We start from the raw sequence: 11,874 nt of genomic DNA on the forward strand, positions 1-11,874 counted from the left end.
CATTGGTTTCCGTTTTGTGCTTCTTTTCCTTCCAATTTGTCTCGTTCGGGAAGTTTCAAATGTGAGTCTTGCAACATTCTTGACGCCTAAAGCGGCCTAAAGCGGCCTAAAGCTGCCTAAAGCTGCCTAAATTTGTATCAATTCCACTATCATTCCTTGACAACTTGTCGTCTGAATTGGAAAAATGAAACCCTTCGTAATTTCTCCCAAAAACATAATTTTTTTTAATTCTTAATTTATCTTGAATTATTACTCTTATACTTATATGTCTCAAAAAATATTAAAAAAATATTATATGTATAAATATTTTTAAAACTCATAACCTCCTATTATTAATTTTAATATCGTATCAATTGATTCAAAAATCGAAAAAAAAACTCTCATAACATATATAAAAAAAACCAACCTCATTTCAGTAGAAAATAAAGCATTATCAAAAATAAAAACTAATCAACACCATAAAAGTCAGCGATTTTCGTGAAAGTCAAAAGTCGGGACTTATAAAAACCAATGAGAGTCAAAATTGGGATCTTCCAGCACAAAAGACAAAAACAAGGTCAATATCTTTAATTGGTTATTGCATTTTATGCTATTTGTCCAATAACAAATTGTAAGGATTCAAAAGTACTTGAACCACGAGATAAAGAACGTTGAGATTCACCAAAACTTCTTTGTTTCCCACCTAAAAGGGCAAAATGGCGTTGAACTAAGATAACCAATTTTCTCCCCCAAATCCCTCTCACTACTTCTATCTTTGACTCTGTTTGGCAGAAGGGATAAAAATAAGTTAGGATAAAAAATTTACTAATTTAATAACTACTTTTTTATTTTGTAATTTAATTATTAAATTAATAAATATTTCATCTTCAATCTTTTCCATCCTCTCCACCAAATAAATCGCAAGTACTAAGTTAGACCATGATTATCGGCATTAGATGGTAAGCAAAAGCAAACATGAACAAACTACAATATCGTAACTAGTTGTAAAGGTGTCCATGTGTAGATCAAATTAGATTACGCTTAATTGAGACTTTCAAAATCTTACACAAAATTTGAACTTGATCCGTTCATTTTGAGTCTGTTACATATGTTGACTAGTTAAATAATAGTAAATTATTAAAATTTATTTTAATATTAATTTTTAAATATATTAAATGTATTTTAAAATTAAATATAAAAATAAAATTTTATTTATAAAATAATAATTTAAGACATACATAAATTAAACAACTCAACCAATAGATAGATATAGTTTGTTGTAGATCATTCCCCATTATTATTATTATTATTATTATTATTATTATTATTATTATTATTATTATTATTATTTGTGGATTTGATTTTCATTGCATTAATTACTTAAGTGAAATTTAATTCGAAGAAAATTTTCATTAGATATGAAAAAAAACAAGAATAAGCTAATTGAATTGAATTTGAATGGTTTAATTAAGAGGGAACTTAAATATAGAAATTTTAAGTTTGAGAATTATTAGCACTTCACTCCCCTTGAATATGTTTTTTATTTTTTTATTATTTCATAAAAACAAAAAGTTATTATATTCTTTTTCCTAGAATATTTATTAGACGAAATTGGATAAAATGTTTCTCCATTCCTCCTTTGAGAATTTCAGTAATGTATTATAAGTATAAAAAAATGGTAGAATTATTTTTCTTTATATTATTTAATTTGTGAAATAGTTCCTCTGAACGTTTAAGCATTTTGCTATTAAACGGTCATTATTACATCGTATAAACGTAATCTTGTAAGTGAAATAGTATACCTTTGACTTTTTTATGCTTAATGCTTAATGCTTATGGTGTGTTCCTTTGACTTCATCACTTTTTTCACAAACCACACTTCTTTGTAACAAAAAATGGAATTACAAAGAATCAACTTTCATCAAGCAATGATTACACTATCTTTTAAGTAATTGCCTTCCAATTCCTTAAGTTTGTGTGAATATTAAGAGTTGTTTAGTTATAATATTTTATCTCATTTTCTAACTTTAATTATGTCAAAATACTCAACATCATAACTGATATTGTTAAGTACTCAATAAAAATAAAGTAACGAAGGGTGAAGAAATTGAATTTGAATAAAAAAAATTTAAAATTTAATAGATGTGAAATAATCATTTTAGTAGGTTTTCATTACTTGTAAGTGATGAGATTATCAAGTGATTAATTCAATAAAGTTATAAAACAAGAATACAAAATAAATAGCTCTTATATCTATACAAATATATAAAAATAGTCCCCAAATTGGGATTGTATGTCAAGGATTTCCAATTTTGCATTATATGTTACACAACACTTGGATCTTCATTTAGGGGCTTTTCAATTTTTTTGACATGCCTTGTTGTGAAAAAAGAACGAATAAAAGAAAAAAGAGAGGAGAAAGAGAGAATTCTAAAAACTTTTGGAGATAAGAGATACTACAGACTCCAAAGATAAATGAAAAAAATAAGTAAAGTGGAAAGAAGAGAAAGAAAAATGGAAAGAGAGAGAGAGGGCCTGAGATGAGAGAAGATAGTTTACTACTGGAGGTTTTCTCAGGTTCATCACCATCATAATAGTTTTGAGGCCACCCGATGAATTTGGAAACGAAAAAAAAAAAAAAAAAAGCGGAGTTACCACAAATCTTTTTTAGCTAGGTGCGATTGACCACCTATTAAAACATATCCTTTTAATAAAATTTTAAAATTAATTAAAAAAATAATTTTAGAGTCTGAGAAACTATTTGAATTCTGGAGACGATTACACATAAGGAAAGATTAGTACTCTTACAGTGTCTGTTTAAAACGGTACCAATTAATTACATATTATCCATTAATCTTAATAAAAACAATCTTAGTTTCAATGTTTAAAAAAATAATTTCCTTAACTTCATTCGTTTATTGGAATTTGGTTTTTTTTTGTTTTTTATTAAAATTTTATTATTTTTTGTTAGTCCATTTTATTTAAGAAAAATAAATTTGAACATTTTTATTAAAATAATTTTTAAATTATTTCAGTACATTGGTAACATTAAAAGAACTCTTTTTCACATATAGATTTCTTAGATATCGTTTCTTGGAATACCTTAAAATCTCATCCTTGAGACTCAGATTTATTTTTTGTAAAAAACTATGTTGTGCATGCAATGCAAATGATAATATGTTGATGCACATATTTTATTTTCTTCTTTAGAAAATTTATTGAATTTATTTATTTATTTATTTAAATTTTTTTTAAAATTTTTTTTTATCATATTGAAATTTTCTATAAATACTCAAATACATTAGTAATATTTAACAAAAAATCTTCTCACATAAGGATTTCGTAAAGCATCACTACACGAAATACTTTTAGAATTCTGTCATCGAAAAAAAAAAATTTCTCATTTTTTATCATTTTATTTTTAACAAATTTGTTAATTTTTATTTTATTATTTTATAGCAAAATTTTTTTATTGTATTTAAAACATTTTATAAATACTCAAATACACTGGTGGTATTTAAAAAAAAAATTTCACCTAAAGATTTTGTAAGTAACACTACTCAAAGTACATTTGAATCTCATTGTCGAATAAAAATTTTTTTCTCTTATTTTTTATTATTTTTTATTATTTCATATTTTTCAAATTAAAAAAAATTAAAATTTAAAAATAATTTTTTTTAATGTTAGTATTATAATCCTTATTATTATTTTTATTATGATTATAATGTTTTATAAAGTTTATTTTAACTTTTAGTAGAAAAAGAGAAAAAAATAGACTTTGTTTTTCATTATTTATTGTTATTTATTTTTTTCTTAATTTGATATTATAAAAACAACAAATATTCATCCTGAGAAATTTAGAAAATTTTAACATATATAAATATTAATAATAAAATTCAAAATAACAAAAATAATATATATATAAATAAGTTAGAAAATTAAAAAAAAAATTTTATACCTAAATCGAACAGATCAACGATCCAATCAACAATTCTAACGCCTGTTCAATGGTCTGAGCCAGTTAATGTAGGTTTGGGATTGGTTCAACTAGATTGATTTGGGGTAGAAAAGGGCTGGGAGGATCTCAAGTCGAGTTGCTGGCTGGCACGCAAATTCTAAGGGTTTAAAATAATGTCGTTTTGACCCCTAGCTACCTATATAAAAGCTTAAAAAAAAATTTTGCTCATTTTCTCCCTATTTCAAAAAAAAAAAAAAAGTCCTAAAAATTCTTTAAACCCAAGGGTTGGTTGATTGCCAGAAGCTGGCAGCCGTCCGTTGTGCTAGCCGTCGTGTCGGTCATCGTTATCGATTGTTGCCAATGATTGAAAAATGTAGAAAACACCCAAAACATACCTCTCGCCTCCCTCTTTACAAATTCGATCCCCTTTTCACCAAAAAGAGTCTCAAATGACCTAGATCTGCTTTTCAATTTCGACAAAAAAATTTTTTTTTGGTGAATCTAGCACAAAGTTTTTTCACCAAAGGGATTGTGTTCTTTTTTTTGCTTCATGTTTGTTTTTTGCTCTCTTTTTTTCTTTGGTAGTGGTTTTTTGTTTTTTTTTTTTTGGCAAAGTTTTTTTTTATGGTTTTTCTGGAAAGGCATTTGGGCATGATTTATGGATTTATATTTTTATGGTGATTTTTTGAGTTTTTTTTTTTTCTAGGGTCCTCTCCATAGTTAGCCATCACGAAGCTCTATTCATAGAGCTCCGATCACGGTACTCTACTTGGGTAGGTGGTCTCTAGGACATGGGTTTGGTTGTTGAACATGAGGGTTGGTGAATTTAGGTCGAGTGCAGGGGATAGGCGCCACAGGTCTTTGGGTAGGCTGGTGGTACTACAGTGGAGGTTCAAGGTATATGTAGGTGACTACTAGGAGTATGGTGCACAGGTCTCAAGAGATTTGGGCGTGGGAGGCAACAGGTTGCATAGGGGCATGGGGATAGGTGGTAAGTAGTGCTGTGCATGACACTTACTAGCATCAACTCCCTGCTTTTTTGTTTTTTCATGTTTTGTTTCTTTTGTATTTTTTTTTGTATTTTATTATTATTATTATTATTATTTAATATTAATGTATTTTAAAATTAAGAATACAATAAAAATAAAAATAAAAGACTAAACTTGGGCTTAAAAAAATGAAACTGGACCCTAGGCTCGATTGAATGAAAATCGGGCTTCGTCCTGAGAATTCGATAAATCAGATGAATTCTAAACTGTGACCCAATTAAAATCTTGGACAAATTTGGTTTCTAAGCCAGTTTGAGAAAATAAACTTTGAATCCAAGATGGATTTCATTACTTTTGCCAAGTTTGCATTGATATGCTTTGATGTTCTTGCATGGTAATTTTTTTTCCTTTGATTAACGTACAGGAAGGTTGGTGAAGGAGTGAAAATTGTCTGCATTTTTTTTTTTTTTTTGCATTTTATTGCTCTCGGGAAGTTGATCTTTAGCTAGATCTCTTCTATTTTCTTTCCTAAGTGTTTTTTTTTTTTTTTTTTTTGTGGAATAGTTTTCATTTATGTGATGAGATCATGGTTTTCTTTCTCATTTTCGTCCATTGTTTGCAGGCCTGTCTTTGCTTTGTATATATAAAAACTGTCCCCATTTCATTTTATATATCCATCTCAGTAATGTCTTAAAAAGAAATTGGAGCTTAAATTTGGGTGTAACTTCATAGCTGTTGTTGTCTCCTGTCTACAGCTATTTGTTTTAAGGGTTTGAAAACTCTCAGATTCAATTTTTTCTCTTTTCCTGTCTTTCTTTCTTTGGTGGCACCTCTTTCCATTCTTCATCCTCTTCCTTCCTCTGTTAGAGGTGTTATGATTACCTCTTCCACTGTCATGGCTACCGTTTGCCAATGTGACTCTTCTTCATTAATCTTTGCTAAAAAAACTTCAAAAATAACCTTGGGATTGATTGTTTCTGTTAAAGGCTTCAAATATGCCAAAAGGGAGAAGGAGATTGAGAGAAGGAGCCGAGGAATCCAAGGTAAGATCGAAAACCGTTTGGTTTATTAAATAAAATGTAATTTAAGAAAACTGTTTGGTTTACATTTTTTGGGTTTATTAAATGTGAATTATTAAAAAAAATTTATTGGTTTTTTAGTTTAATTTTATAGCGGTTTTCTTTTCTTTTTTCGAGAAAATTGAGGGAGAAAACGTAGAAAGATGAAGGATTGGGTTACATGTAGATGAGATCATGAGAGTCCAGATCGGTCAAAACTTGTGGTTTGATATTTTAGGACCAGGGCTTTAAGTCACATGGTACAAGAGTTGCTTGAGCCAGAGATGCTAACCTGCCTGGTTTAGAACATTGAGATGGCATGCATTGGATGGACAAAATTTTTCTATGTGAAGCACTAAAATAGTATCTTCTATGCTTCATAACAAAAACATGGCCAAAATTGAAGGTTAAGTAAGTTACTTCCCTTCGATTGTGTTGTTTTCTTGATGTCTTCACTTATTTTCTCAATTGTAAAACAGGCGAGGTTGAACTAACAAACATGCAACTGAAGCCAGATGCATTTAATGCATTAAAGTTGCCTGTAAAGGTCAAGGCATGATTTCTTGGATCAATTAAACTCGAGGTTTGTTGTGTAAAATATTGTAGTCACAGACTTTGGTTGACTTTTGGGGCCATTCTCTATGTTTTAAATTTCTAGGATTTGCTTGTGGGTGTTTGATAAAATATAGCATGTAGGCGAACACATTATAATTCTAATTTCATAAGTGTAACATTTATGAAGTTTGAAAACTAATAGAATCATGAAGTTTGTGTTGAAAATGGCTGTGTATCGCTTCCATCATTGGCAACAAAGTAATTGATTTTGCATTTTTTATTTGAAATTTATTTTGTGATTTTGAGATCTTTTTAATAAACTTGCTATACTTGTTTTTGATTGAGAAAGTCGAGAATGTTAAGAAGGAGATGAAAGGGGACAAATCTTCCTTTGTTCTTGAATTGGTTGTTTGCTGGTTGCTTGCGAAGAACGTTAGTGCTCAGAAGCTCTTCATTAAGATGGACTGATTTAAGTGAAATTTAGTTTTGACATATTTATAATTGGATTAAGCAAAGCAAAATTCATATTTACATTTGAAATATTTGTTAAAATAATCTAGTTTTGTTTATGGAATTTCCTTTGTTTTTAGTTGATTTGCCTTTGTTTTCTGTTTCCTGATCTAAAGATCAAATTTTAAATGTTTTCTGTTAAGCCATAGCTTCGGTGGCTTATTTTCTTCTTCATTTCTTCTTGGTTAGATCACTTAAATGGTATTATTTTAATATGATACCTGCAAAAATAATATTGTGATTAACTGTCCTTTGCCACATGTTCCTTAAATCTTTTCTGGTCATTCTAATTGTTGCTGATTTGGTCAGTGTAAGAAACAAATCCAGTCTTTCAATGAGTGAACTAAATGTCCTATTGACATTATTTGTTTTACTTGATTCTTTCATATTTTCATATTAGAAACTAGAAGTTTCTTGAACTACCTTATTAGAATTTTTTTTTTCAACCTTTTCACAAAAAGAAATAATTCTATTTTTTTATTGATATCACTAAACTTTTACTTATATTTTCAAAATTTTAAACTAGATAAATAAATTTTGAAATGATTTTTCATTTATTTTAAATTTGTTTGCTTTTTAATTGTCTTTATTCCACTACTCTTTCTGTCCTATGTTGTGGAATTTAGGGCACAAAAAAACATGTTTTTCATCATTTGAATGTTCTCCTTAATGGGTTTGTATAGTATGAGGATTTAGGACAACTGTGCAATGATCCAAGAGTAAGGAATGTTGTTCTCGCTGAGATGGATAATATCAGAAGGGAGGCATAGGTAAATTATTTTAATCAATGGTTTTTAACCATTCCATCTATTAGTGAGGCCTGTTAATTTATTTGAAGTCCTTTTTATTTTTGCAGTTAAGAGGCTTTGAATTTGCAAAAGCTGTAACTTTGGTACCAGAGTCATTCACCATGGAGAATGGCCTTCTTACTCCAACATTCAAGGTAAGCTGCCATTCTTTGTTTACCGGCCATATTGCAGGTGCAACAAGACGAAATCAAAACAAAACTTAAGGCCTGAATAATCTTATCATGATGTCACAAATTAGCATGAATGGAACTTTTAATGCATGTGATCTCAACAAGAAATTGAAGCCTCAGAATTTTCTTTGACGGCTATGCATAGTTGCATACCTCATTGTAAAGTGAATTTTACTATAGATTGAGATATATTATCCTATAGATGAAAGAAGGTAAATGGATTATTCCGAGTTGAATGAAAGTTTAAAACATTTAAAAAATAGTTAGAAAATAGATTACAATAATTACATCTGCGTTAGAAGATTTTTTTTTTTAACTAACATAGTTAGAAATTGTCACATACCTTACGATATATTTAACATAATTAATAAATTTAAATAAAAAATGAATAAATCAATATGATAAATAAAATAATATCTAATAATATTTTTATCCTGTTTGTAAAATTTAAAGACTTCATGAATAATGTTTAAAATAATAACCCTTTTAATTCCATTGTTTGAGTTTTTCTTCAAATGACCTTATTATATTCTTCAATAGCTTTTGTTGGCGGTCTTATTTTTTTATCATTATTATTTTTAATCCACGAAGTCTAACTTTATTTAGATACTTAAATTCTAATGAATCCATGCTATTTTTTAGCAAAACATGATTAAAATTCCCAAGATGCAATTATTTTCTTTCCATCACAAAATATTCAAATTTGAACCCACCAAAACCTCTTGAATCCATATAATCTGGTAGCGCAAATGCATTAGTCTAGCTGGTGAGCCAGAGCATATTTGGCCAACATGACAAATATGATCCATTTATAACAAATTGAGTGGTTTTACATCTTTTTTTGACAAAATGAGGGAAATGATTCAAAGGCAAACAACTTGGAGGAGAGTTGTGGGATTGGCTATCTCTGCTGTCCGATGTTTTTACTTTTGTGTCTTTTTATAGCTGGATCCTAAAACATACACCTTCAATAGAGAAAAAGCATACATCTTCAATAGAGTAAAAGCTTCCATGTCTGATGTCTTTTTACTTTTGTGTCTTTCTATAGCTGGATCCTACTTGGTTGTGCTTTTGTCATCCTTGCCTCGCCATAAGGTTCATCATTATCAATCCTCTTATTGTTTCTGAAAGCAGAGCAACCGATGACTAGGAGGATAAGCAAAACTATGTTGATCACTGAGACCTTCCTCCAGCTCTTCTTGAGGCTGCCAAGCACACCAGCTTGCATGAATCACATTGATAGCACAGCTGCTCTTGGTCATTGCTCCATTTTTTTTAACAGGGAAATTCACGTAGGTTTAAAACCCAAACTTTATAGTATCATTTCTTGAACTTATAACTTTTTTAGAGGTCTTGGAATGCACTGCATGCCCTGCCTGTCAAATATGAAGTTCAATATGGCATTAACTTTACTAATTGTGAGCCTTGTGGGAATTGCCATTTAGGGTTGCCATGGCAAGGTTGTGCAGTTTATTTTCGGGGATTCCTTATCTGATGTTGGTAATAACAGGTACCTTTCTAGGAGCCTGGCTCAGGCCACCTTGCCTTATTATGGTATTGATTTTGGCAATGGTCTGTCTAATGGAAGGTTCACCAATGGCTGAACTGTTGCTGATATAATAGGTAATTCATTAACCTGTAGCAGTTAAATTTAAAAGTTTAAGCTCATAAATGGTAGTACTGATTTGTCTTTGAGAATTCTGACCACTTTCATGTTACTTCTGTTCTTCATCTACATCAGGCGACAACACTGGTCTCCCAAGGCCACTAGCTTTCTTGGATCCATCTTTGACTGAGGATGTGATATTGGAAAATGGGGTAAATTATGCCTCTTGAGGTGGTAGAAATTTGAATGAAACAGAAGGTTACTTTGTAAGTTGCATCATCTCAAGTTTCTTGCATTTTGTTCCTAGAAAAAATTATTGGATGTCTCACCAGCTCAGAGGCTGCCCTTTTGGAAGAAAATTGAGCTGTTTTGCTAACAGGGGGCAAGCATCTCGGCAAGAAGGGATACTACATTGAGCCTACCATATTTACTGATTGAGACCCAAATGTTATGCAAACTTAGTGCTTTTGTTGCTGAATTTGTTCGAAATGTGTTTTGAAATATTTATGCAAACTCTAATATAAGAACATTTGAATGGTTGTAATCATAAGACTTTTACAAAATAGATTGTATAATTTATGAAATTTATACTTCTAATTTATATTTTACATTGTATGAGCTATTTTTAAATTTCCTTTTTTTCATTTTTGTTTGTGTGAATTTTTTTACTTTTTTGTGTTTTTCCTTTTGTTTATGCTATTTTATTATTTTTTATTAATTAATAAAAATATAATATTTTTAAGTTATTTGTAAAATAAAAATTCATAACTCCGGACGAAATAAAAATTCATAACTCTAGACGAAATGAGGGATGTCAAACTAGTTATGTTAATATTCAATTTAAAATTAATTAATAATAGTTGCATGTATTTAATTTGAATAAAAAATTTAAAAGTTAAAAAATGTGAATAATATTACTTTAATATATTTTATTCTCCCATGCATGGAGATCACCAATTGAACAAGGGTGGACGACTTAGAGAACACGTGAATATCATAAAAAGACCAGTTGCACCGTTATTTCCATCGCCTACCCAAAGAAGAAAAAGGGTCAATTTGGCAGATTAGCACCCATTTTCGACTTCCTTTCTCCCCTATATAAACCTGTTCCCCTATCTTGCCAATGCCAAAAACATAGCATTGATCTACGTACGTCTCTTGTTTTTGAGTAATTAGTCTTGAAATTTGGCTGTGAACATGGGTTTCACATATGGACATGGACTAGTCCTAGTTATGGCAGCAGCTGCTTCCATGTTGGAAGTAAGCATAGCCAATAAGGACTGGGGCTTTAAGTCTAACAACACTGGCTGGGTCTGGAGCTCCAATAACCGTCCCCTGCATGAAACAGAAGGAACCAACAAGATCATTGTTGGTGGATCAGAAAATTGGCAGTTCGGCTTCAACTACTCCGAATGGGCATTCCAAAATGCACCCTTTTACTTTAACGATGCTCTAGGTGAGTTAACATTATCATTCTTATCCATTTTCTTCACCCAAAATGAAAAAAGAAAGAGGAAAGCTTACTATATTTTTGTTCAAATTAACTAATGGATGGTTAAATATTGGTTTGCAGTGTTCAAGTATGACCCACCAAGCAACACCACATTTCCTCACAGCGTTTACTTGTTCCCTGACCTATGGAGCTACTGGAATTGTGACTTGAAGAGAGCAAAGATGATTGCAAATGCAACCCAAGGAGGAGGGGATGGGTTCGAGCTTGTGCTTAACAGGTGGAGAACCTATTACTTTGCTTGTGGTGAACGTAATGGCTTCCATTGTAAGGTGGGCGGCATGAGGTTCATGGTGATGCCACTATTTCGTTGGCACTACTAAATCCATGCATGGAGCTGATCGTAAAGAATATCGATATCCAATATTAAGTGTGTTGTTTTACCTTTTTTTACAAAATTAATGTAATAACGAATAATTGTAATTGTTGTGTTTAATCTGTTTGAATTACTAGTTTTTTTTTTTTTTAATGATTACAAAAATGACATAAAGATGTACGTAGTGCATGTCTTCGTACGACAATATGATGAATAAAATTCTGGGTTTGGTTCTACTTATTTGGTCATTTTGACTTTTCTTTTGTTTCTTGCAAATTGGTTTTAATAAAATACATTTTACAAAATATTGATATTTTTTTAAATATAAAATATTTGATATTTTTTCAGAAAAGCAGATTCTTTTTCAGCTAAATTTTGGAAAAATAAAGATTTTTTTGTTGTTATGTAGTTTTT

At 30.0% G+C, this 11,874-nt stretch overlaps 1 protein-coding gene and 1 pseudogene across 1 annotated transcript; both read left to right on the forward strand.

Moving 5' to 3' along the window:
- The first annotated feature begins 9,170 nt into the window (after window positions 1-9,170).
- LOC149519898 (GDSL esterase/lipase At1g74460 pseudogene) lies at window positions 9,171-10,247 on the forward strand (annotated as a pseudogene).
- A 529-nt stretch (window positions 10,248-10,776) lies between these two features.
- On the forward strand, window positions 10,777-11,874 carry LOC111308917 (uncharacterized). Its single transcript, XM_089742488.1, has 2 exons — window positions 10,777-11,090; window positions 11,208-11,874. The coding sequence occupies exons 1-2, from the start codon at window positions 10,832-10,834 to the stop codon at window positions 11,465-11,467; spliced, it is 519 nt and encodes a 172-aa protein (XP_089598614.1). The 5' UTR covers window positions 10,777-10,831; the 3' UTR covers window positions 11,468-11,874.

This window comes from Durio zibethinus, chromosome 2, assembly GCF_047325235.1.
Source record: "Durio zibethinus cultivar Kanyao isolate XHJ-2024 chromosome 2, ASM4732523v1, whole genome shotgun sequence".
Classification (NCBI taxonomy): domain Eukaryota; kingdom Viridiplantae; phylum Streptophyta; class Magnoliopsida; order Malvales; family Malvaceae; genus Durio; species Durio zibethinus.